Genomic DNA, 27,934 nt, shown 5'->3' with positions numbered 1-27,934 from the left:
CTCTCTGTCTCTCTCTGTCTTAACCACCGCAACACACTACACAAGGCCGACTTGCAGGCGGCCTTTTATAGTGTGGGGCGTGTACTAAACCCCCTAAGCCATAATTGGCCAAAGCCACCCTGGCTTTGGCCAATTATGGCTCTCCGTTTTTTGCGCCCTGTGATTGGCCAAGCATGCAGGTCACAGTGCATGCTTGGCCAATCATCAGCCAACAATGCACTGCAATGCCGCAGTGAATTATGGGCCTTGACACGCCACTCGAATTTGGCGCGAACGGCCCAAAATGTTCGTAATTCGATGAACGATTGAACATTCGAGTTCGACTTGAATACGAAGCTCATCCCTACACAGGACACATGTATGGTGAACCCAGTTTCCGTGACAGATGGATCAACGAAATATAACATTTTATGATGGCTTCTCTGGCCAGTATTGGTATATGAAGACCTGTTGTGTCAGGGAAAGTGGAAATGCTAAGAAAGCAATCAAACACAGACAAGCACTCCATAGATCTGTACATTGCTTGTCTGAGATCTGTTTTTTTTTTTTTGTTATGTAGAGGAGGGCCAGCATGACTGCATGGAAAAAAATATTATTTACTTCCATGTGTACAAAATGTGATATAAAATTTTTAGTACCATTCTAAATCATGTATGGCTTTTAAAACCTGGATATACGGTAAATGAAAACACTTCTTAAGTGTGGATTTTCACAAAATTACCCAATATTATGTGACCTAAAAATTTAAGAAAATGTATACTGTATGCATATTAACTTACCATTAAATTGTTGTCCTGAACACTGCTGAGCTGCATTGCCATGTCGAACATCCTGCCTTCTGAAACGTCTGTGAAAAGTATAAACTATTTAACAGCACATCATTATAGTGGAAGCTGTATGTAAATACATCATGTAGGCACATTAGCCTAAGTGCATCTTAAGCCCAGCTGGAATTGGCATGATTATGACTAATTTACATACTGGGGTTGAACAACTAAAAGCAAATAGGCTGTTCACTTTGTAAGAGAAGTTACATATTGCAGAGGGATTTACCCAGAGCTTAGTGAATGTGGTGATGTTTTACAAATCAAATTTAAAAAAAAATACTCAATCACGTCTAAGGAAAATAACAAATATATTTTTTACTTTCATATTATGGAATGATAGAAGTCAGCAGAGCTTCTAATCTTTAGATCAAATCCCCTTGCAAAGCAAACAGCCTGTTTTTCTTTAATAAATCAACCCACTAGCTCCAATGCTTTAAATTGGAAACTTTATTAACCACTTAAGACCCGGACCAAAATGCTGCTAAAGGACCCGGCCAGGTTTTGCGATTCGGAACTGCGTCGCTTTAACGGTCAATTGCGCGGTCGTGCGACGTGGCTCCCAAACAAAATTGGCGTCTTTTTTTTTCCACAAATAGAGCTTTCTTTTGGTGGTATTTGATCACCTCTGCATTTTTTTTTTGCGCTATAAACAAAAATAGAGCAACAATTTTGAAAAAAATGCAATATTTTTAACTTTTTGCTATAAAAAAATCGCAATAAGCGTTTATCGGTTGGTTTGCGCAAAATTTATAGCGTTTACAAAATAGGGGATAGTTTTATTGCATTTTTATTATTTTTTTTTTTTACTACTTTTTGTGACTACGACATTATGGCGGACACTTCGGACAATTTTGACACATTTTTGGGACCATTGTCATTTTCACAGCAAAACAGTTGCAGTTTGGAAGTTAACCACAGGGGGCGCTGTTGGGGTTATGTGTGACCTCATGTGTGCTTACAACTGTAGGGGGGTGTGGCTGTAGGTGTGACATCATCGATTATGTATCCCTATAAAAGGGATCACACGATCGATGACGCCCCTACAGTGAAGAACGGGGAAGCCGTGTTTACACACGGCTCTCCCTGTTCTTCAGCTCTGGGGACCGATCGCGGGACTCCAGCGGCGATCGGGTCCGCGGGTCCCGGTCATGGAGCTTCGGACCGGGTCACGGGCGCGTGCCCGCAACCCACGGCTGGACAACAGCACAGCATGTACAGGTATGTGCATGTGCCCAGCCATGCCATTCTGCCAACGTATATGTGCAGGAGGCAGTCCTTAAGTGGTTAATAAGTAAGAGCAAGGGTAGTCCCTCTGGCTAAATGAGAGGCTAAACAGCATGGCTGGAAGAATCTATTCTACTGGTTATTATATTCAAACAGCCACCCTCAGCTACCCAAACAGTGACTACAGCCGACTCTGCAGGAATCCGTTAAAATTCAAACCTTATACGACTAGCTTAAAGCGTTTGTTACCCTCAAAACTTCATATTCCTGATATGTGCCTGCTGTACCATGTACTTGTATGAGAAAATATCCTGCTCTCTTTGTATTGCTTCCTTTATGTGAAATCACTGTTGTTCCTGCCAGTCCCTCGGCTCTCCTATTAAAAACTGACCACACCATGCAGGAGAACACAGTGTGGTCAGTTCTCTAGCTGTGCTGGGAACTCGGTGTACTCTCCTCCAATGATCAGACTTGTCCTGACACAGCCACAGCCTGACACAGCCCCTGCTGCACAGCAGTTGACTGGGAAGCTCAGTGTGCTGCTGCTTTTCCTCCCCCAGCTCTCGTGCAGCTGAGAACAGAGGGAATGTGATCACTTATTAAAAAAAAAAGGAAAATGTATTTATAATGTATTTTTATATATATACAAAAATATTTTGCCTTTCATTTCTATTTTAAACTGAAAGGGTTGTTTTACAAGGTGATCATTTGCAATTACTTTAAGTTCTATTTTATGCATATAATACATATTATTAGAATATAAATATAGTTTTCTATTGTTGCATATTTTTATTTCTGTAAGGGTTCTGTCCCTTAAAGTAAATTAGAGTTAAAAAAATAACAAGAGTATACTTCAGAAAACACATTCAAATGTAGTGCAACCATACAATTTTAATAATTCCGAATTAAAGTGTATGCCAGGGGAAAAACTATATATACAGTACAACTCTGTAATACACATATATTTCCCCATATTTTATCACTTTGCAAGTATTGAACAGTTATTTGCAAGTAATGCTAAACGAGTCAGCTGATGTATCACAAGTCTCAGCAAGTCGTGACAACACACAACATTTTTGTGCACTGACTGGTGTTATACATGCCCTGTTTTCTTATGCTAACCTACTAAATCTCTATCAAATATAATTGCAGTGTCAATCTTATTATCATGTGCTATCAATTCTAATGTGCACAAAATAAATGCTATAAAACAGATAATACATTTACAATATAATCAATCAAAATAAAGTGCCAATTGTTGTATTGTGCAAATCCTGTGCATAAAATACATACAATAAAATGTATAAGCAATAATCCAAAAAGTAAAGGGCTACTTGTCTCATAATGCAAATCATGATGAAATCACAATAAAACATTCATATAATAATAATAAAAAAAATGAACTGAATAAAACAGTCATATAAATGATAACTTTGAATGTGTTTCACTTATTGTGGAAAAGGTGACTGGTATTCAAAGTCGTATCCATCATCACCAAAACAGCCAGAAATGATCTTCAATCAAATCACTCCAGCTTTATTATGTTGAAATAAAAACACTCTGGCTTTATTATTTTTCAATGTAACACGTTTGCTTTTAACCTCCCTAGCGGTAATTCCGAGTCTGGCTCGGGGTGGAAATCCAGTACCATTAGCTGTATCTCTGAGCCAGACTCAGAATCACATCACAGTTTCCAGGCGGAGTTTACTTACCTTGTCCCCTGGATCCTGCAATGTCCTCCCATTGTGTGATCGAGCTGTCTCCTCACTCGATTCACACAGTGCCCCAAGTGCCGCCGAGCTTTGTTCTCTGTGACGTTACGACGCATGGGAGCGGAGATCGGCACCAAATAAAAAAATAAATAAAAGCACAGTATACTGTAATATTACAGATTACAGTACTGTGTAAAATAAATACACCCCCCTTTGTCCCTAGTTGTCTGCCCAGTGACCTACATGCACTTTTATGTAATAAAGACTTTTCTTTCTGCCTGGAAACTGGAGATTGCCCATAGCAACTAAAAAGTGTCCCTTTATGTCAAAAGTGGTTTTAGAGCAGCTAGAAAAAAGTGATAATAAGTTATAATCAATTGCAGAATTGAGCGATAGCGATTTGTGGGGAAATTCGTCATCAAACAATAAAAGAAATGACAGCGACAACTCTGCAACTGAGCAAATTTCAGTGTTTTTGATTTGATTACATTATTGATTATTTTTTATTATTATTATTTGTTAGAAGACAGACACAGTGTAGTATCCCAGCAAGTGTGGGAATCCTTTCTATGGACAGAAGAGGAGGTGACTTCTAGCTGTTTAACCCATCTGAGGTGGAGAGATGAATAGGCACTGGTTGATTTTTTATTAAGGGATGCCTTTGTGCATAAAGGCTACATTCTGGTGAGTGTTTCATTCACTTGTCTTTGGTTTCGGGACACCAGAGAATTTTTTTGAAGATCGATATCGGCTGTTTTTATGTTGGTGGATACAAATTTCATTACCATTCACTGTTTACACAAGAAATTAATCACATTTTCAGTTGTCATTTTTTTTAAATGTTTTATTCAGTTAATTTGTTTAATATATGAAGATTTCATTATGGTTTCATCATGAATTGTGACACTCAACTTTACTTTTTGAATTATTGATTATACATTTTATTGCATTGTTTTGTATGTGCATAATTTGCACAATAACACGCTTGGAACTTTATTTTGATTAATAGTATTGTTCATTATTTTACAGCAAATATTTTATGCACATTAAACTTGATATTACATGATAATAATATCAGTTCTGCAATTATATTTGATAATTTAGTAGATATTTCATATATCAGTCTTCCTTTGCTAGCTGTCAGCATACGATTACTAGCGTAGACTTCACTTTTTTCTGTTTTTCTCAAACTCTACAATTTTCCTGTTCTCTACAACATAGACAATAATTATTCTATAGTTAAAGTGAAAAACTAGGAGGGCCATTTAGCACAGGAAGCATTGCAGACCACAGGAGACAGGACATTTCTGAATTATTGACAAGATCAATAAGCATTTTTTGCGCTTATTGAATAATTATAACTTAATGCTTTTAATTGTGTATTTAACAGATCAAAAGGTATCAAATAGGAGAATCACATACACTTCAAAAAAACTTCCTGCCCATTAGTCAGTTGCAGAACTTTGCTGTAGCAAAAGAGTTACAATTTATTGATTTAATAATTTCTACAATTATCAACATTTTTAAAATGTATTAATTTCGTAAATGTACAAGTAACTTTTTTTTACATTTTATACCACTTTATTGGTTAATGTTTCTACTCAGTAGTTGTACTCACCTTTTGGAATGTGTACCTAGGGGATAATACCTAGAACAGGACATTCCATCCCATGCGCAATATGGGTCACGAGCCAGACAGCAGTCTGCACATGCTGTGCCATACATCTCACAATGGTGGAGCTTTATTTGGGCTACATTCGATTTAGATCCAACATACAGTTGTTGCTGAAAATGTGAAATCAAGAAACTAATAAATATTTCATTTATAAAAATCAACAGCCCCTTAACAAATTAATCATTTTTAAAATTAAAGTTTAAATATTTTAATTATCAGTCTATGACTGCCCATATAAGGGATACAAATCTATCAGTATGGAATAACAAAAAAGGTGGCAATGAATGCCTTGTTGAATACTATTTGTAGGGGATAATTAAAAAAGGCATACATATTCATAAACCTAAACTGAATAAAATATTAAACGGTTTTATTGATTATTCATATAAATTAACCAAGATTTGGAAAAGAGGATAGGATCTGGCTGGTCTAGACTGGGAAAAAAAATTTTTGTATTAACAAAAGCACCTCATCCCAAATTTATATATGGGAAAGTAGAGCAATGGCGGGACTATGGCGGTGCATACAAAAATAAAGCAAAATAGAGCAGTAATATAAATTTTAATAATTTATTAAAAAAGAACAGAATAGCATCAGGCTATATAGCACACTATAGACCCAACAGGGGCCCACTAGGCAACTCAATAACCTGATCGAAAATACAATGTTAATTTAAAAATTCCCGTAACAGACAACCAATACTGTAACAGAGATCGCAACCCGGTTGGCAAACCCTATATATTTCGCCCGGTCAGGCTTCTTCAGGGGTGGTTGAGATCAGGGTTTCGATTCTGATGATGACATACAGAGAAATAAAAGTTTACAAACATTCAGAAAAATATTAAACATACATAAATAATAAAGTCGCTCTGCCAATGTATATCACATAATGCCCACCTGCTGGTCCGTAGTGGGAGTAAAAAGACAACAGGGTGCATGTACGCCCTGGTTCCATCACATGCCTGAAGAATCAGGCCGGATGAGCACAAGTTGACAGCCACAAGGATATCTTAGGCAGGGAAAAATGGGGAGCTGCTGCAGATGGAGGTCACACATTCCCCAACCATCGGAGAGGCAAGGGGCGGCACCTAAGGACAAAGTGACCAGCTGTGAAAAAGAATAGTGATATCAGTATCTAATAAGGAAGTACTTAACAAAGGATAAATGTACAAAGTAATAAGTGGAATGTACACTCACAGTGCTTAAATAAGCGGATATAGCATCTGTGGAGGGATCCACCTACACTTGAGGCAAATGGCTTATCAGATCTATGAAAAGCTGATCCAAAAAATATAATGTCAAAAAACTTGGAAAAAAGAACTTGGAAAAAAGAAACAAGCCAGGGAAAAGAAATAAAGCAGACAGTTTTCTTATATATATAAATTTAAATGTAGCGATCCTGGGGACCTTCAGCATACAGCTGGTCCATATTAGGATAGAAAAAGTCCACTCATAAAGAGAGAATTTGCCAATAGATAGCAGCAAGCCAGAAGATTGTATATAATATACTTTTGAACAGGGGAAAAAACATTTAGTAAAGGGCATGAGAATTACTATTGAACATCAGAAGGACACACTAAGAATGTATCTGAAAGACAGAGATATAGTTCAGGCATTGTGTAATAGGCAGTTTTCACGCTGGAAAAGAAGTACCTGGTCAATCAGTGCCAGCAGCATAGGTTGGCTCCACAGGAGTGTACAGCACACTGACGCTCCACAGCAGAGCAGAGTCCTAATATACCCCTAAACCCCTCCCACACGTCCGTGCGTCAGAGGGGGCACGGTCGGGCGTGGGCGGACACAAAGTGTCAGTGCGCAGGCGCCCGTACTGGCGCTGGACAAAAGCCTACAATCCCCAGCATCCCCTGGGTTGGAAGGCGAGGAAAGCCGAAGAATCGGCCAATCACAGCGCGCCGGGGGAGGGACAACGCCGCAAATCGGGGCATCCCATAGGCACAAAGGAAGGACCAATGGCCGAGGGCGGGGAGGGGCCGAGCCGCCGATGGAATGGGCAGGGAGCCAGCGATCAGGGGGAAAAGAACACTGACATAAAACGGGCTCACAAAGTGAAGCCCTTGGGTGTCCGAATGGAAGGGGAAAAAATGTGGGGGACCAAACAGCCGCAGCAGCATCACGGTGGACAGGTCCTGCAGGGTGGTATAAAGACATCCATGTGGCAAGAAAGTACACAACTTGGTATATAAGGATATTGACCCATACATTAACAAAAGGCAGGGACACAGAAAAACCAACAAGGATAAAGGCAGGGTGGCAAAGGCACATATACAATGGCAGAGCGATTCACATCAAAGTTCTCACAAACAGGCAATGTATACATGGTCAGAATAGTAGTCAAGGTCCGACATAATTTTTATAGTATAAGGCACTTGTATAGTAAGTATCGTTTGTACACATATATTAATTAACAAAATGCCAAAATAGCCAAAGGTGGAAAGCAGACAGAAAGAAAAAAGAAAAGGAGAGATAAGACATACAAGGGAAGGGGAAAAAAAAAAAAAGGGGGCACGCATGAATAGAGAAAGGAAAAAGGGGGGGGGGAGAGAGAGGGGACAGAAGAATGAGAAGGGGGAATAAGGAAGAAAGAGGAAAAAAAGGGAGAAAGGGGGGAGCAAAAGGAAGAGCAAAATACCAAAAGGGAGGGGAAAGGGAGACAATACAGACAAATGATGCAGAGTGACAGGCATCATATATTTCATGCTGGGGCATCCCAGGCGGTCGTTTGGAGACAGCGTGGCAACCCAATCGATGGAGCCCAGGGACGATGGAACTGAGGAACATAAAATAGATAGCCCTTATTTGTATCCATTTGGTTTCAAGTTGCAGAAGATTGCGATCAATGCCCCCACCCCTGACATGTGTGAGCACATGTTCCAGGGCAGTGAATTTGACCATAGTGGGCTCAAAATTGTGCTCATGTCCCACATGCCGGCTAATGGCAGTGGTAGACAGTTTTTTTCGTATAGGTCCTATATGGTCCGATATACGCTTATGGAATGGTCTTTTCGTCTTGCCCACGTAGAAGCACCCACACATACATTTGGCCAGATATACCACGCCGACGGTTTGGCATGTGACCCGATGCCGAATGGTGTGGGTGCGTCCACCAGGCAACACGACTATAGATCCACTCAAGATAAAGGGGCACATATGGCATCCCTTGCATGAAAAAGTGCCATTGATCGTGTATGCTGAATTTTCTAAGGGATTATGATGACTCTGGACAAGTTTGTCCCGTAAAGATGGTGCTCTGCGGTAAGTGACTTCCGGTCGATCCTTAATAAATTTGCTTACGGTATTGTCAGCCAATAGCAACGGCCAATACCTATCCAAAATTTCCTTAAACTGTACATGGCAAGTAGAGTATTGAGTAAGCAGGCGTATTGGTTGCAGGGAGTTGACCTTTCTAGGGGGAAAAATCAAATCCCTGCGGTCAATACTAGCGGCTCGATTATAGGCCTTCTTCAGGGTATTGTGACTGTAACCTCTATCCTTCAGACGAGAGTATAGGTTTCTAGCAGCTATTTCATAATCTTTATTGAGGACACAATTCCTTTTTAATCTAATGTACTGGCTGTAGGGTATACTTTTTACAAGCGACTGAGGATGGCCACTGGAGGCATGCAGAATAGTATTGCCTGCAGATGGCTTACGGTAAAGAGAGGAGTAGACAACTCCATCAGAGCCAATGAAGATGGTGAGGTCGAGGAAATTAATGGATTTTAGACTGCACTCCATGGTAAACTTTAGATTAAAGGTATTTTTGGCCAGTGTATTCATGAACAACTCTAGTTCCGTTCTGCTACCAGACCACAATAGCAGAACGTCATCGATGTATCTGTACCACGCAATTACGTGGCACAGATACATCGAGGATTCATCATCAGAAAAAAGTTCCTTCTCCCACCCCCCCAGGTACAGGTTGGCATACGATGGGGCACATTTAGTCCCCATCGCAACCCCCTGCACCTGGAGGAAGTGGGAGAGTCCGAGCATAAACACATTTCTGGTGAGAATGAACTTTAATAAATCCAGAACAAATAAATTATAAGGTTCTGCCTGATCGCCTCTATCCTTAAGAATTTATGCACATTTTTGATATGCCATCGATAGTTTGCGATTGATCTTTTGCAAACTATCGATGGCATATCAGTCCCACTCAATACCTGGCTGGTTGCAATCGATATTGAAAGTCTTTACAACGCAATCCCCCATGATAGGGGCATTGAAGTTGTGGGTAAAATTCTTAAGGATAGAGGCGATCAGGCAGAACCTTATAATTTATTTGTTCTGGATTTATTAAAGTTCATTCTCACCAGAAATGTGTTTATGTTCGGACTCTCCCACTTCCTCCAGGTGCAGGGGGTTGCGATGGGGACTAAATGTGCCCCATCGTATGCCAACCTGTACCTGGGGGGGTGGGAGAAGGAACTTTTTTCTGATGATGAATCCTCGATGTATCTGTGCCACGTAATTGCGTGGTACAGATACATCGATGACGTTCTGCTATTGTGGTCTGGTAGCAGAACGGAACTAGAGTTGTTCATGAATACACTGGCCAAAAATACCTTTAATCTAAAGTTTACCATGGAGTGCAGTCTAAAATCCATTAATTTCCTCGACCTCACCATCTTCATTGGCTCTGATGGAGTTGTCTACTCCTCTCTTTACCGTAAGCCATCTGCAGGCAATACTATTCTGCATGCCTCCAGTGGCCATCCTCAGTCGCTTGTAAAAAGTATACCCTACAGCCAGTACATTAGATTAAAAAGGAATTGTGTCCTCAATAAAGATTATGAAATAGCTGCTAGAAACCTATACTCTCGTCTGAAGGATAGAGGTTACAGTCACAATACCCTGAAGAAGGCCTATAATCGAGCCGCTAGTATTGACCGCAGGGATTTGATTTTTCCCCCTAGAAAGGTCAACTCCCTGCAACCAATACGCCTGCTTACTCAATACTCTACTTGCCATGTACAGTTTAAGGAAATTTTGGATAGGTATTGGCCGTTGCTATTGGCTGACAATACCGTAAGCAAATTTATTAAGGATCGACCGGAAGTCACTTACTGCAGAGCACCATCTTTACGGGACAAACTTGTCCAGAGTCATCATAATCCCTTAGAAAATCCAGCATACACGATCAATGGCACTTTTTCATGTAAGGGATGCCATATGTGCCCCTTTATCTTGAGTGGATCTATAGTCGTGTTGCCTGGTGGACGCACCCACACCATTCGGCATCGGGTCACATGCCAAACCGTCGGCGTGGTATATCTGGCCAAATGTATGTGTAGGTGCTTCTACGTGGGCAAGACGAAAAGACCATTCCATAAGCGTATATCGGACCATATAGGACCTATACGAAAAAAACTGTCTACCACTGCCATTAGCCGGCATGTGGGACATGAGCACAATTTTGAGCCCACTATGGTCAAATTCACTGCCCTGGAACATGTGCCCACACATGTCAGGGGTGGGGGCATTGATCGCAGTCTTCTGCAACTTGAAACCAAATGGATACAAACTCTGAATGCCACCCAATACCCAGGGCTGAACGAATATATCAGCTTTAAATCTTTCCTATAAGGGCTATCTATTTTATGTTCCTCAGTTCCATCGTCCCTGGGCTCCATCGATTGGGTTGCCACGATGTCTCCAAACGACCGCCTGGGATGCCCCAGCATGAAATATATGATGCCTGTCACTCTGCATCATTTGTCTGTATTGTCTCCCTTTCCCCTCCCTTTTGGTATTTTGCTCTTCCTTTTGCTCCCCCTTTCTCCCTTTTTTTCCTCTTTCTTCCTTATTCCCCCTTCTCATTCTTCTGTCCCCTCTCTCTCCCCCCCCCTTTTTCTTTTCTCTATTCATGCGTGCCCCCTTTTTTTTTTTCCCCTTCCCTTGTATGTCTTATCTCTCCTTTTCTTTTTTCTTTCTGTCTGCTTTCCACCTTTGGCTATTTTGGCATTTTGTTAATTAATATATGTGTACAAACGATACTTACTATACAAGTGCCTTATACTATAATAATTATGTCGGACCTTGACTACTATTCTGACCATGTATACATTGCCTGTTTGTGAGAACTTTGATGTGAATCGCTCTGCCATTGTATATGTGCCTTTGCCACCCTGCCTTTATCCTTGTTGGTTTTTCTGTGTCCCTGCCTTTTGTTAATGTATGGGTCAATATCCTTATATACCAAGTTGTGTACTTTCTTGCCACATGGATGTCTTTATACCACCCTGCAGGACCTGTCCACCGTGATGCTGCTGCGGCTGTTTGGTCCCCCACATTTTTTCCCCTTCCATTCGGACACCCAAGGGCTTCACTTTGTGAGCCCGTTTTATGTCAGTGTTCTTTTCCCCCTGATCGCTGGCTCCCTGCCCATTCCATCGGCGGCTCGGCCCCTCCCCGCCCTCGGCCATTGGTCCTTCCTTTGTGCCTATGGGATGCCCCGATTTGCGGCGTTGTCCCTCCCCCGGCGCGCTGTGATTGGCCGATTCTTCGGCTTTCCTCGCCTTCCAACCCAGGGGATGCTGGGGATTGTAGGCTTTTGTCCAGCGCCAGTACGGGCGCCTGCGCACTGACACTTTGTGTCCGCCCACGCCCGACCGCGCCCCCTCTGACGCACGGACGTGTGGGAGGGGTTTAGGGGTATATTAGGACTCTGCTCTGCTGTGGAGCGTCAGTGTGCTGTACACTCCTGTGGAGCCAACCTATGCTGCTGGCACTGATTGACCAGGTACTTCTTTTCCAGCGTGAAAACTGCCTATTACACAATGCCTGAACTATATCTCTGTCTTTCAGATACATTCTTAGTGTGTCCTTCTGATGTTCAATAGTAATTCTCATGCCCTTTACTAAATGTTTTTTCCCCTGTTCAAAAGTATATTATATACAATCTTCTGGCTTGCTGCTATCTATTGGCAAATTCTCTCTTTATGAGTGGACTTTTTCTATCCTAATATGGACCAGCTGTATGCTGAAGGTCCCCAGGATCGCTACATTTAAATTTATATATATAAGAAAACTGTCTGCTTTATTTCTTTTCCCTGGCTTGTTTCTTTTTTCCAAGTTCTTTTTTCCAAGTTTTTTGACATTATATTTTTTGGATCAGCTTTTCATAGATCTGATAAGCCATTTGCCTCAAGTGTAGGTGGATCCCTCCACAGATGCTATATCCGCTTATTTAAGCACTGTGAGTGTACATTCCACTTATTACTTTGTACATTTATCCTTTGTTAAGTACTTCCTTATTAGATACTGATATCACTATTCTTTTTCACAGCTGGTCACTTTGTCCTTAGGTGCCGCCCCTTGCCTCTCCGATGGTTGGGGAATGTGTGACCTCCATCTGCAGCAGCTCCCCATTTTTCCCTGCCTAAGATATCCTTGTGGCTGTCAACTTGTGCTCATCCGGCCTGATTCTTCAGGCATGTGATGGAACCAGGGCGTACATGCACCCTGTTGTCTTTTTACTCCCACTACGGACCAGCAGGTGGGCATTATGTGATATACATTGGCAGAGCGACTTTATTATTTATGTATGTTTAATATTTTTCTGAATGTTTGTAAACTTTTATTTCTCTGTATGTCATCATCAGAATCGAAACCCTGATCTCAACCACCCCTGAAGAAGCCTGACCGGGCGAAATATATAGGGTTTGCCAACCGGGTTGCGATCTCTGTTACAGTATTGGTTGTCTGTTACGGGAATTTTTAAATTAACATTGTATTTTCGATCAGGTTATTGAGTTGCCTAGTGGGCCCCTGTTGGGTCTATAGTGTGCTATATAGCCTGATGCTATTCTGTTCTTTTTTAATAAATTATTAAAATTTATATTACTGCTCTATTTTGCTTTATTTTTGTATGCACCGCCATAGTCCCGCCATTGCTCTACTTTCCCATAAATTAACCAAGATGTGAAATGAGCCTTTAGAATAAAACAGGTAGGTTAGATATTCATTTATTTCCCTTTACCAAACCCACAGGCACCCAAAACATGTATTAATATATGAAAATAGTATGAAAAATATATACCAGTCAACAATATAAAGTCACAGAAAGCTATGCTGTGATCAAATTTTAACACTATTTTATATCAGAAGAACTGATATATCAAATTATTATGGATTATGTGCAAATCCTGTCTGTGTATAGAGGTATTGATAATTAATTGAAGGTGCTTAAATAACTCTAAATCATCCAGTTGCAATATGGGTAATTGATTATTATAATTCTATTACTTGTAAAGTCAATCACTTGACAATGTAAACACTGATCCAGCCCCTGATTCATTATAATAATAAATTGCAAGATACAATATATAAATATAGCAGCCATTTAGTATAGTAGTAGTATAGCGCTTAAGTAACATAGTTACGGCCTGTAGAAAAATGATGGACACAGCCAATGACTGATCAGTGTACCGGCCCGCTGCCAGTACCATGTGATCGCTGTGACCAACCACAGCAGATCACATGACAATTGTAAACAATGTATGGCTTCCTTGCATGCCATCTATTGTGTACAATTGTGTTGCTTGCTGTGATTGGTGACAGTGATCACATGGTACAGACAGGGCCAGTAACATTCCATCTCTACCATTTGATTAAATGTGACCAATCACATCTAATCACAACAAAACAAACAAGAATCAGTTTCATCCAGTAAAATTATTTTCAAAAAATTGTGACAAAAAATTACAACTAAACAAATATTATTATTATTATTATTATTATTATTATTATTATTACAAATAAAACAACTCTCCATGCCTCTTATTAAATACCTTGAACATTCTACTTCCCAAAAAGCAGTAATTTGGGGATATTTTTACTTTTCTGGTGTCCATGGTTTGTGTACTCTACAACTTTCCTACAGACTAAATCATGTACATTGATTTGGGTTATTTTCACCAGATAATTTAGCAGAATACATTTTGGCCTAAATTTGTGAAGTTTATTTATTTAGAACAAAACATAAAAAAAGAACAGTGGTGATCAAATACCAGCAAAATAAAGCTCTATTTGGGTGAACAAAATGATGAACATTTCATATAAGTAAAATGTTGCATGACCGCACAATTGTCATTTAAACTGTGACAGCGTTGAAAGCTAAAAATGGGCCTGGACAGGAAGGGGGTAAAAGTGCTCGATATTGAAGTGGTTGATCATCCATAAATTTAATGAATCAACAGATGTACCACAAGTCTCAGCAAGCTGATATACTTAGTCACAGCAGCTTGAATACAGTTATCAAAGAAATAGCCAAACAGCTGTATCATGTATTACAGCCAACTAATTCAATAAAAGTTGTGCATGTGGACATACTGGGGTTTATTTAGGGAAACATATAGTGCAGCTCTGCACAGAAACCAATCGGCTTGCAGGTTTGTTTGTCAAAGCTTAATTGAACAAGCAAAAATTAGAAGCTGATTGGCTACCATTCACAGCTGCACCAGATTTTGCATTCTCCAGTTTTAGTCAATCAACCCCACTATATTTACCATGGGCCCCAACAATCTGATTATAAAGTGATTATATATATTAATGACATTTGCATAATATTACGTTATTCTACCTATCTATCAGTGGCGGCTGGTGATCCATTTTTTGTGGTGGGTGGCAAACAAACCACACACCCCTGCCTGCTTGCAAGCGCCGCTCACCTGCTCGCAAGCCCAAAAGCCCCGCACTTACCCCATCCAGGTCACGAGCAGCTTCAGTGGCTTCCCCGGTTTCTCCTCCCGGCCAATCTGGTCACTTCTCCTCCCAGCCAATCTGGTCTTTCTGTCCTGATTGGCTGGGAGGAGAAGCAAGAAGACAATAGCGAATCAACATTCACTAATATCACAAGTGGGTGGGCCTTTTTGAAGTCAATTAGAGCCTCCGGCTCCAATCATGTGTTTCACAAAATAAAAAACTTGTAAGAACTCTATGTGTCAAGCGCACCGCATGGAGATTAGGGGCTGGCGTATAGAGATTAGGAGGGCGGATATATCTATCTACTGTAAATATGAATGAGGAAATGATCCATTGTAAGTCATGATACTTGAGCTGCCCTGAATAGCGCCCTGCATGACACCCCATATGATACACCATATGACATGGAGGAGTGTCATGTGGGGGGATTGCTGTGGAGGAAAGAGAAGTTTACAGCTTTCTCACAAAGAATTCAGAGCATGTACAGACCGAGTGTCAGGCCTCATACACATGCACGGTTTTCTCGGCAAGAACCAGCAAGAAAACTGCTGGAAGAACTTTCTTGCCGAGTAAACCGAGCGTGTGTACAAGGGTTTCTGTTTTTTCGTCAAGAAAACTGCCCAGAATCTTGACAAAAAAAATAGAGAACCTGCTCTCTATTTACTCGTTGTGATTCCCGAGAAACTGCCTGCCGAGAAACCCGAGCATTTGTATACTTGCCTGTCGTCGTGGAAACCCGTGCATGCTCGAAATGACTTTGACGCATGCGCGGTAGCTTCCTAGGCATAGGTAGGGTGTAGCAAGATGGCTGCGATGGCATTGAATGTGACGAGCGCATGCTCGATGACGTCACCGCATTTGTGCCATTCAAAAGTACGGCGGTTCTTTTGAATAGAGTGTCTGTACACTTGGCCGGCAAGAGATTCTTGCCAAGAATCTCGTCAGAGCTTCAATGCTGAAGATTTTAGATTGCCCTCAATAGCATTGCCACTCTGAATAGGGAACTGGCAGATTCACCAGGTAATTACACCCACAGAGTACATTTTTAAGAAAAACAGCAGCACACACAAGCAGATGGTACGCTTTTACATCCTTAGATACAATTTCATATATTGGGTTTAAGTCATTTATAACACAACCTCTATATACAGGCAAGATTTGCATTCATCTTAAAATTATTTACATTAAACAAATACATATTTGAAGTTACAGTTTGCTAAAAATGTATTATCTTCAAATACATTTAGTGTGTTATACAACAGGTTATGAAAACATACCCTTTTTGCTGAAATTTCCATTGAAGTTATAGGTTCAGGATTCTGGTAAAAAACAAACAAGATCAATAGAAGTGACAGTGGTGACAGAGGGATTAATTATAGCAGTTTGACTGGTACTTTATCAGGTGCCAGTCAAATATATAGTGATTGTACAGTAATGATCTACTTTTACAATAACTCAGCCTATTGTATGAGGAGAACAGAATGGATTGCACTGTGTTAAATGCATTCTCCTAATAAAGCAAATCTGTCACATGTGAGTAACCAGAGTATGAAAAGATGATACAGGCACGTGTTACTTTTTTCATAGCTAAGCATTTAAAGGATGAAGTTGTTGCCTGCCTTTATGGAGCACTTTTTATGGAGATTTTTACCTCACCAAACGAAAAAATTCTAAAGTAAATTCTAAAGTAAAATTTTAATTTAGCTAACGTTGGCACACCTCTGACATATGTTTTTAAATTACCCTACTTTAAAACAATAAAACCTTTTGGTTATCTCAGTTTTGTCATATAAAATTTGTGTTATAAAAACTTTGGGGGTTATTTACTAAAGGCAAATCCACCTTGCACTACAAGTGGCGGTCATTGCAATTTTTTATCTCGCACGGTATTTGCGCATTAATCTTTATAAGTAAATTGATACATAACTTGTAACACTTTAAAAAGTTTGTAAACAAAAAAATGTCATTTGATTGTGGTAAAAGAGTAGACATTTTCTTCTGTAAAAGGACACATCAATGAATGATCAGACTGCCCTTTATATTCTTCCGCTTCTTCTGCTTCACAGAAATGGTTTTAACTGAAGGACGCTGTCAGCACGTGATTTATGTTTGCACTTTATATGCATTGTTTTGCAATATCAGGTTGCACAAAGATATTTGGTTTAAAAAAGATCTTTGCATAATCAATTATAATATTAGATTTTTTAGTTATTTTTTGTATTTATTTTCTTATATCACATGTGATATTTATGCAGCAACTAAGGGGTTCTGTAATTGTTTTAATGTATTCCTTTTATTCTTAGATTTGGAGCACATCTTTGTTAGTGTTTAACCACTTAACCCCCAGACCATATTGCTGGTCAAAGACCAGAGCACTTTTTGCGATTCGGCACTGCGTCGCTTTAACTGACAATTGCGCGGTTGTGCGATGTGGCTCCCAAACAAAATTGGCGTCCTTTTTTTCCCACAAATAGAGCTTTCGTTTGGTGGTATTTGATCACCTCTGGGGTTTTTAGTTTTTGCGCTATAAACAAAAATAGAGCGACAATTTTGAAAAAAAATAATATTTTTTACTTTTTGCTATAATAAATATCCCCCAAAAATATATAAAAAAACTATTTTTTTTCCTCAGTTTAGGCCGATACGTATTCTTCTACATATTTTTCGTAAAAAAAAATCGCAATAAACATTTATTGATTGGTTTGCGCAAAAGTTATAGCATTTACAAAATAGGGGGTCGTTTTATGGCATTTTTAATAATATTTTTTTTTACTAGTAATGACGGTGATCAGCGATTTTTTTTCGGTACTGCGACATTATGGCGGACACTTCTGATACATTTTTGGGACCATTGGCATTTTTATAGCGATCAGTGCTATAAAAATGCATTGGATTACTATAAAAATGCCACTGGCAGGGAAGGGGTTAACACTAGGGGGCGGGGAAGGGGTTAAGTATGTTCCCTGGGTGTGTTCTAACTGTAGTGTGGGTCGGACTCACTAGGGGAAATGACTGAACAATGTATGAACAGACGGTCAGGCATTTCTCCCCTGACAGGACGTGACGAGCGATCGCGGGTGCCCGGCGGTGATCGCACCTGCCGGGCATGCGCGTCGGGATTAGGGACGCCACACACGCGCCCCCTAGTGGCCGCTTCGAGAGGCAACGTAGGGCTACGGCCTCTCGCGCAGGGGAACCGTCCTGCCGCAGTATAACTGCAGCGGCTGGTCGGCAAGTAGTTAATAAACACAGAACCTGACATTTTTTCCTCCAAAAAAGTTTTGGCTTTAGATCTTTTAAGGATTAACTGTCTAGTATACAATATTAAATCATAAAATAGTCATTCATAATGCATTTCGTAGATGGAGAACCTGGGCAGGATACTCAATAATATAAACATACCTTAAATATCCGAAGTTCTTCAAGAATTACTTCTTCCATAGTTTCTTTTTCCTGATTGTAGATGGTAATAATTTTTAGAACAATTCCATTATCTAATGCATGTGAAATTGAGGAAAGGGGACATAAGTTGTGATAAAAGTAATGTTTGATGTTTTTAACATGATTACGGGCACATATACACATTGCTCTACTGCACAACTACAATCTATTGTGATCAGTAATCATGGCACAGCAAAAGGTGTTTGATAAAAAAAATACTCATATAAAAAAGCTTTTAAACACTGTAAATGTTTAATTGTAATACAATGATATTATGAAATTTAAAACATGTATTTAAGTACTGCATTTTAACAAGTATTGTAAATAGTCCTCGTAACTGATTAGTTGTGACTTTAAAATCATAGATCACCTATATGATTCAACTTTATTAACCTCCCTGGCGGTATGATTATGTCAGATTTTTGGGTCTCAAAGCGGTACAATTGTTTTGCATAGAAATTTGGCGTTTTATATTTTAGGCCTGTAATTCTTAGTAATAACTCACTTAACTCTGTCCAAACAAGAGTCTAGTAGACATCCTGGGTATGATAAAGTTTGAAATACAAAATCATAAATTATAATATAATAACTATAAATAATTATAAAAAATAATAATATAATAATTATAATAAAATGAATTTCCCCACTATCGCTCAATTCTGCAAGTGTTTTTATTTACTAACACTGTTTTCTAGCTGGTCTCAAACCACTTTTGACATAAAAGGGACACTTTTTGGTTGCTATGGACAATCTCAAGTTACGAGGCAGAAAGAACAGTATATATGAAATAAAACTGCATGTAGGGCACTGGAGAAAACACTAGGGACAAATGGGATATGAAATAATTTAATACAGTAATGTAATCGGTAAGATTACAGTGTACTATATGTATTGTGAATTTTGTCATTCTTAAATTTGCCGCCAGGCTCCACCCCATGCGTTGTGACGCTCGCAGGGAACGGAGCCTGGCACACAGGCATCGGGCGGAGGACACACCCCGTGGACACAGTGGGGGGGGGGGAATCGCAGGATCCTGGGGACAAGGTAAGTATACTGCACCAGGATCCTACAATGCAATCCCGAGTGTGGCTCGGGGTTACCGCTAATAGTACTGAAATTTAATCCAGAGCCAAGTTGATGACCAGCTGTAAACTGTTGACTTTAACTTTTATTACCTATAAAGTGGTTATAAACCTCCAATTCCCAGTACATATGGTCGGAAATTCCTACAGAAAAAGTCCGATGTGAGCTTTTGAATGGAAATTCCGACCGTGTGTATGCTCCATCTGACTTTTGCCGTCAGAATTTCTGCCAACAAAAGATTGAGAGCTGGTTCTCAAATTTTCTGACGGAAAAGATTCCTTTCGGAAAATACGATTGTCTGTAGCACTTCCGACATGCAAAATTCCAACGCATGCTCGGAAACAATTCAATGCATGCTCGAAGCATTGAACTTAATTTTCTCAGCTCATAGTAGTAATATTTGTGATATATAACATAACAGAGAGGTACCACATAATGGCAGACCTAATGTCAATTTTAAATGTGTACATCTTGTTTATGTATGATGCAGAGGGAATGATTGGTTGAACTTAAAACCAGCACGTTTTTGGCTACTGTCTGGCTTTAACCCCCCTGGCGGTATTCCCGAGTCTGGCTTGGGGTTACATTTTTGTGTTGCGATCGGTAACCCCGAGCCAGACTCGGGCTCGTCTCACAGCATCCACAGGCAGTGTTTACTTACCTTGTCCCTGGATCCTGCAATGCCACCGCGCTGTGTGAGCGAGCAGTGTCCTCCTCGCTCGATTCACAGTGCCCATGTGCCGCCGATCTCCATTACCTGCGACAGTATGACGCACGGGGGGCAGAGAACGGCGTCAAATTCAAAAATGTAAAAAAAAACACAATACATACAGTATACTGTAATCTTATAGATTACAGTACTGTATGTAAAAAATACACACCTCCGTTGTCCCTAGTGTTCTGCCCAGTGCCCTACATGTACTTATATATAATACAAACTGTTATTTCTGCCTGGAAACTGTAGATTGTCCATAGCAACCAAAAGTGTCCCTGTATGTCAAAAGTGATTTTAGAGCAGCTAGAAAACAGTGATAATAAATTATAATCACTTTTTTTTTATTATAATTAAATTATTATTTGTTATAATTATTTATAGTTATTTATTATATTATAATTTATAATTTGTTTTTTTAAACTTTATCATACCAGAGATGTCTACTAGACTCTTGTTTGGACAGATTTAAGTGAGTTATTCCTAAGAATTACAGGCCTACAATATAAAACGCCAAATTTTCATGCAAAATAATTGTACCGCTTTTAGCACCTAAACCCAGAAAGAATCATACCGCCAGGGAGGTTAATAAACATTGATTTACTACCATGCTAGTAACAGCTGATGTGGTGACTATACTTGAAAAGCACCACCTCTTAAAGACCCAGAGGAGGAACACATTCCTCCCCTAGAAAAGAAACAGTGTGACTGATTTACTAAAAATGCAGAGGGCGTTCATCTTGCAAAATGTATGTTCACTTTATAAAGTGAATTTATTTAAAAAAGAACCTGTGTTCAGTCTGGATGCCCAATTATGTGCAATAAAAAAATATGATTTTTGCTAGCACATTATTGGGTATTCAAACCAAAACAGTTTTACGTTATTTATTAACATTCAACAACCTTAGCACCTTTAAAGGGTCACTAAAGGAAAACAATTTTTAGCTGAAATGACTGTTTACAGGGTATAGAGACATAATAGTTACCTGATTCCTTTTAAAAAAATATTAAAAATAGATAAAAAACAATCATATAATGTACCTACAGTTTAGTTTAGTCTGATGTACAGAGCCAGAGAGCCAATAGAGGGCCGTGATGGTTTGTAAAACGAAACTGGATTGGTGCTGAGGGGTTTTAGACACACCTCCTTGATTAGTGACCACAGTGAGAAATCTCCCAGTACTGTGGTGATCAGGAAACAGACAACCAGGAAGTGTCCAGAACAGAGAGGAATTACAGCAACATCAAAGCAAACACGAACAACGAGGACATGAAACCAGGACTGCAGTAAGGTAAAGGAAGCTATTTAGCTAAAAATTTCCTTTAGTGACCCTTTAACAAATCAGCCTCAATGTCTTAATGTGGTAATTAAATCAGGCAGCCAAAAAACCAAGCAGACTGCCATAAAATTCTTATTATAAAGCCATATAATTCTCTGTAAACTGTGTTTTCCCTGTAATAAATGTATTTTTTTTTTTAATAAAAATGTAAATGATTAAATGTATATAATTTCAGTTCATACACAAGTTTAAACAAGAATGTAATGGTTTTGGTTTATTTCATGTAATTTTTATTGGAAATGTATTTGTTATCTACAAATAAGACAATTGTACAGGTTTTATAAAACATAAAAATGAATGTAACCAATTAACATTGTGTATAATAAGGTTTGTACCTGTTCCTAGAAACATAACATGATATTGACCATCCTCTGCCTCCACTCTGTCTACAGCAATCTGCTTTAAGTTGTACTTTCCATCAACCTTTACAAGAATAGGCCTTTTATGGACAGGTTTAATAGTTTCATACATCAAAGGGTGACTCCTTGCAAAGCGTAAAGCCTCATCTGGATAATCCTTGGTAGTCCCGTAATGACCTCCATTTACCTTGCTTGCACACTGGAAATCGGACAAAAAGAAAACACAATGCCAGTTGTTTAAAAATCAACCACAAGACAAATATGTGCAACACAACTGTGAACTAGAGTATCATAAGCCAAACATAAATGGTAAAAATACACACACACTCACACACACATGGTACAGGAAAACCCCACTTTTAAGTACACAATGGGGTTTATTTACTAAAACTGGAAAGTGTAATATCGGGTTCACTACTGCAGAGAAGCCAATGAGCTTCCAGGTTTTTTTTTTATTAAAGTTTTATTAAAGTTTAATTGAACAAGCTTAGGTTAGCAGCTCATTGGTTTCTATGCAGAAGTGAGCCTGATTTTCCAGCTTTAGTAAATAAACTCCATTGTGTACTTAAAAGTAGGGTATGCCTGTATATCAATTTCTTAATAACATAGATAAATAAAATGTATTTGTTCCAGTAAAAATGATATTTGAACCCTACTTCTCATCCCTCCATAAATACATAAATACATAAATAAATAAATAAATAAATAGTGGAAGGGCCATGATTCTAGATTTCAATATTCACCTGCAGAAAATTTTGGCTGTAGTGTTCAGATATAATGGCACTCAATTAAACAAGTACAAACAACAACAAATGGTATTAGCATATTTTTGTTTATTATAGACACAGGGGAGTTCACTATAAACACATTGATAGATCAGGTCTCAGACGGGCAACATACATTTTTCTGTATTAACTCCTCTAAGATGGTAAATATACATACCGTATTTTCCGTTGTATAAGACGACTTTCTGGATGCAAAAACATGCATCCAAAGTCGGGGGTCATCTTATACGCCGGGTACGGTCTCAGTACTCACTTTTTTTTCCCAGCGGTGACAGTCCCCCATGCTGCGAGCGCGAGCGTGAATGATTTCAAAGCCGCGCCTTCTCTTCAGAGTTTTCTGTGATAGGAGGAACAAAAATCTTCCCAGCAGCGCCTCTGTTCTGTGTTCCTCCTATCACAGATGCCTTCTCATCCTCGGACGAGATGAGAAGACGTCCGTGATAGGCGGAAAACAGAACAGAGGCGCTGCTGGGAAGATTTGTGTGCCGCCTATCACAGAACACTCTGAAGTGAAGGCGTGGCTTTGAAATCATTCACGCTCGCACTCGCAGCATGGGGGACTGTCACCGCTGCAAAAAAAAAGTGAGTGTTATTGCACTGGGGGGGCAACAAGTTCAGGCACAGTGGGGGCAAGTGATGACACAGTGAGAGGCAAGTGAGGGGCAAGTGATGGCAATGTGGGGGCATGTAATGGCACAGTGGCACAGTCTGGGCATGTAATGTAATGGCACAGTCTGGGCATGTAATGTAATGGCACAGTCTGGGCATGTAATGTAATGGCACAGTCTGGGCATGTAATATAATGGCACAGTGAGATTTGAAAAAGCCTGTTTCTGTCAGCGGTTCTGGCTCCCCCTCAGCTTCCAGAAAGACTAGAAGGAAGGGGGTAGTCTTATACAGTGAGTATATCCCAAAATCAAAAATTTTCCTGGAAAATTAGGGGGTCGTCTTATACGCCCAGTCGTCTTATACGCTTGAAAATATGGTATGTTTTTTAATTATTAAATCTATTCAGGGTTAAAAAATTTTAGTTATGGTCATTTAAACAGATTTTGTAAAGGATTTGTAACTTTCTTTTCATTTATTCTTTATATAAAAATGCATGGGAAATGTAGGGAAAGTACAGGAGAAGTATATTGCTATGTATAGAATGCGTGTAGTAGCACACTTGTCTCTATACACAAATATTTTGTGCATTGTTTTCAGTTTGAAACATTCTCTATTGTGAAACTGTATTTGTTAAAAGTCTAAAAAGAACTAGTAGGCAGAAATCCAGATCAGTATTAGTTCTGGAAAACAAATTTAATTTATGAATCAAATATGGAATTGAAATATAATAATAATTCGTTCTTCACCAATGTATCATCAAACATCCACACCACACACCTGACAGCTGACTCATAGAAAGCATTTAAAAAGTGTGGACTGTATGCCTGTAAATAATAGGAGCCACAAGTTGAACCCTCACCAAGGATTAGTGCAATGTGTTCTATCAATACTTGGGTAATTACATATTCATCCCCTTCAACAATCACATTAATAATTCCAAGTTTAGAACTCCATGCAACCAACACAGAGACTTTTCCATAGTGAGAATTCATGGCTTAATTAACAGTCACATGCAATTTGATTGCTGCTTGGCATTGCATTAGTTCGATGTGTCACGCCATTCCACACTGAATAATTTAGCTCAGCTGGAGGCACAAAGAAATAGCATAAAATGATTGCAGAAAGCTGGTAGTTATTTTTGGCAGGTAACATGTCTTTTGTGAATTTAGTTTAAAATACATTATCTTGTGTAAGCTTGAAACACTTAAAGTAGAACTATGGCCTCCTATTAAAAAGATATGATGTAGCACTTAATTATAAAATTTTACTGCACTGACAGTTTTCTTTTGCCCTCCCATGTTGCCTCCTGAAAGTCCCACAAATACCTCTTGAGCCTGCCAGTCAAGTTCACCTAATGCTACTTCCTCTGATGGGAAAGGCAACAGTCTGCACTGCCCTTGAATTCAGGACACAGTTACCACTCAAGCGTGCTTATACTATAGTGGGAGGAAACATTCATCACTGTCTGTCATTCAGGAGCTTTTATTTGTACTTTAATGGCAAAAAAAGACTCACTGAGCCAGGCCTTGGATAAGGTACTTTGCCTTCATACATTGACCAATGATACTCTGGTCCTTCCTTGTGGGCATACGGGCCATGAAATGCTTCACGTATACTAGCCATATGGTAAACACAAACTGCATAGCCTTTAAAAATATTGCTGAAAAACAAAAACAAATGCATTCATAAATCAAGCATATTTGTACAAGTATAAGAACATTGGAGAAAAAACATTTTACATCACTTTGTACATTAACAGGTCAAGGCCAAAAGGCATCACATTAAATCAAACAAATACAATTTTTCTGAATGGTCTCGACTTGTGAGCGGTGTGCCCCAGGGCTCTGTCCTGGAACCAATTCTGTTTAACTTGTTCATAAAATATTAAGAGGTAGTTCAATCTCAGTGTTTGGTGATGGTACAATGCAAAGCAGGGCAATTACTTTACAACTATCATAAAAAAATGGGGAAGACTCAATGGATCACTTAGTATTTTTTTTCTGCCATCACTCTTCTATGTTTTTATTTTTCAACAAGACATAACAACATTACAAGAATACCTAGTTAAAATAGAGGTATAGGTATGGTAGATGAAATTAAATACTGAAAAATATAATGTAATGCACTTGGGAGCTAAAAATGTGCAAGAAAGTAACTCTTTAGGGGGAAAACATCTGGGGGTATCAAAGTTGGAAAAGGATCTGGAGGTCCTGATAGATGGAAGACTCAACAATAGCATGCGATGCAAAGCTGAAGCAAGCAAGGCCCAACAGTGACATTACCAAGAAGTGGATGTCCCTTCAAAATTGATGAAGAGGCGAGATGAAAACTGGCCAGGGAGCTGCCAAGAGTCCTAAAAGAGCTGCAGGAATAACTGACAAGTACTGGCTGTGTGGTACATGTGACAATAATCCCCCGTATTCTTCATATTTCTGGGCTATGAGGTAGAGTGGCAAGACTGAGCCTTTTCTTACAAAGAAAAACAACCAAGCCCAGATAAATTTTGCCAAAACACATCTGAAGTCTCCTAAAAGCACGTGTGAAAATGTGTTATGGTCTGATGAAACCAAGGTTGAACTTTTTGGCCATAATTCCAAAAGATATGTTTGGCGCAAAAACAACACTGCACATCAAAAGAACACCACACCCACAGTGAAGCATGATGGTGGCAGCATCATGCTTTGGGGCTGTTTTTCTTCAGCTGGTACAAGGGCCTTTGTCAAGGTAGAGGGAACATGGATTGAAAAAGCCAAAACTTCCATAGTGCAAACCATTTAATAAAATAATAAAATGACAGAACAAAAAAGGCCAAATGGCCTTTTTTGTTCTTCCTTTTTTGCCCTTTTTTTTGTTCTGTAATTTTATTATTTTATTAAATGGTTTGCACTATGGAAGTTTTGGCTTTTTCATTCTATGTTCCATCTCTGCAATGGAGGTCATCTCCCGTTTATGGCCAAGTGTGCAGGCACGCCCCTGCTAAGCGCATGAGATCTTTTTCTAATCAAAAAGATCCATTGAGTCTGGTAAGCACATTCCCCTTCTGTGCACTTTGGGTGTCTTATCCTTGCATATGGAGAAGGAACAAGTTTGCACTGTCTGCACAATAATCCTTTTACATCAAGATGTTGTTTTTTGTTGGTGGATGGATTTTGGAAATTAATCACATTTATTTATTTTTGTATATTTTTCCTTAGAAAGAGTCAAACACTTTCTTAATGAACTTATATTATGTGTGCAATACTTTTTGGTGTTTTATTTTAAAGATTTATTACCACTAATTGTTTATCACTGGTTTATCCACTTGGGAGAATTTTATGATTTGTATTTTTTGCACTTTAGTATATTTAATATTTATTAATGTTTTTTTGTAATCACTTTCTAGCGCCCTCCTTTTTCACTTATCACTTCGTAGTAAGAATTCTATTTTTTAATATTAGAGGAGCAGCTTAATAATTTAATTTAATTCATCATTTTTAGATAATTGGCACTGATTTATTCTTTTTATATCCCTCTCTTACTCTATCAAAAATGAAAAAAAAATGTTTTGACTTTAATATGAGGTAAAAGAAAAGAGGAAGGTTTGGGACAAAGGGCCAGATCCACAGCCAGCCGCCGTAACTTAAAAATTCCCATTTAAGTTACACTGGCTGAAAATTTCTACCTAAGTGCCCGATCCACAAAGCACTTACCTAGAAATTTTCGGCTGTGTAACTTAAATCCGGCCGGCGTAAGGCGTTCCCAATTCAAATGGGGCGAGTCCCATTTAAATTAGGCGCGCTCCCGCGCCGGACGTACTGCGCATGCTCGTGACATCATTTTCCCGACGTGCATATCGCGAAATTACGTTACGCCGAGCTTTGTGAATCGCGCCGGGTCAAAAAAGTTGCGTCGGGAAAAAAAACGAGTTGCGGGGAAAAAAAAAAAAAAAAGACAGCGTCGCTGGAAAGAAGGGTCTACTTTTACGAGGTGTAAACAGTTTACACTTTGTAAAAGCAGCCCTAATTTTACACATGCAACTTAAAACTTACGGAGTAAAAACGAAGCTGAAAAGCTTTGTGGATCTCCGTAAGTGCTAATTTGCATACCCGAAGCGGCATTTCGACTCAAAATGCCCCCAGCGGCGGATGCGGTACTGCATCCTAAGATCCGGCAGTGCAAGTCCCTTACACATGTCGGATCTTCTGTCTATCTCTTGGAAACTGATTCTGTGGATCAGTTCCAAAGATAGAAACAGGGATACGCAGGGGGAACAGCAGATCCGCCTGCGTATCTCTTTTGAGGATCTGGCCCAAAGAATTTATCAAAAATATCATACATAAAATCATGGTATAAAATCCACCATCATGTCTGCATGATGCTGGGTGGGACGTGGGCTACGCAGGGAGTATTTAAAACATTCACTTGGCAGCACTGAGCCTTGCACAGCTTATCCTGTAAACAC

At 39.3% G+C, this 27,934-nt stretch overlaps 1 protein-coding gene across 1 annotated transcript in view; it reads right to left on the bottom strand.

Annotated features, from left to right (window-relative positions):
• Positions 1-27,934, bottom strand: part of SEMA3E (semaphorin 3E) — a 185,187-nt gene that overhangs the window by 6,963 nt on the left and 150,290 nt on the right. Inside the window, exons 10-15 of the mRNA XM_040343439.1 lie at positions 25,009-25,153; positions 22,076-22,298; positions 18,567-18,658; positions 16,442-16,483; positions 5,382-5,548; positions 780-847 (exon numbers count right to left, since the gene is read on the bottom strand). Coding sequence (XP_040199373.1) covers positions 780-847; positions 5,382-5,548; positions 16,442-16,483; positions 18,567-18,658; positions 22,076-22,298; positions 25,009-25,153 — 737 coding nt within the window. The remainder of the gene's footprint in view (positions 1-779; positions 848-5,381; positions 5,549-16,441; positions 16,484-18,566; positions 18,659-22,075; positions 22,299-25,008; positions 25,154-27,934) is intronic.

Source organism: Rana temporaria, chromosome 3, assembly GCF_905171775.1.
Source record: "Rana temporaria chromosome 3, aRanTem1.1, whole genome shotgun sequence".
Lineage (NCBI taxonomy): Eukaryota > Metazoa > Chordata > Amphibia > Anura > Ranidae > Rana > Rana temporaria.
The sequence above is the reverse complement of the archived record's forward strand: the minus strand, read 5'-3'. Positions and strand labels throughout refer to the sequence as shown.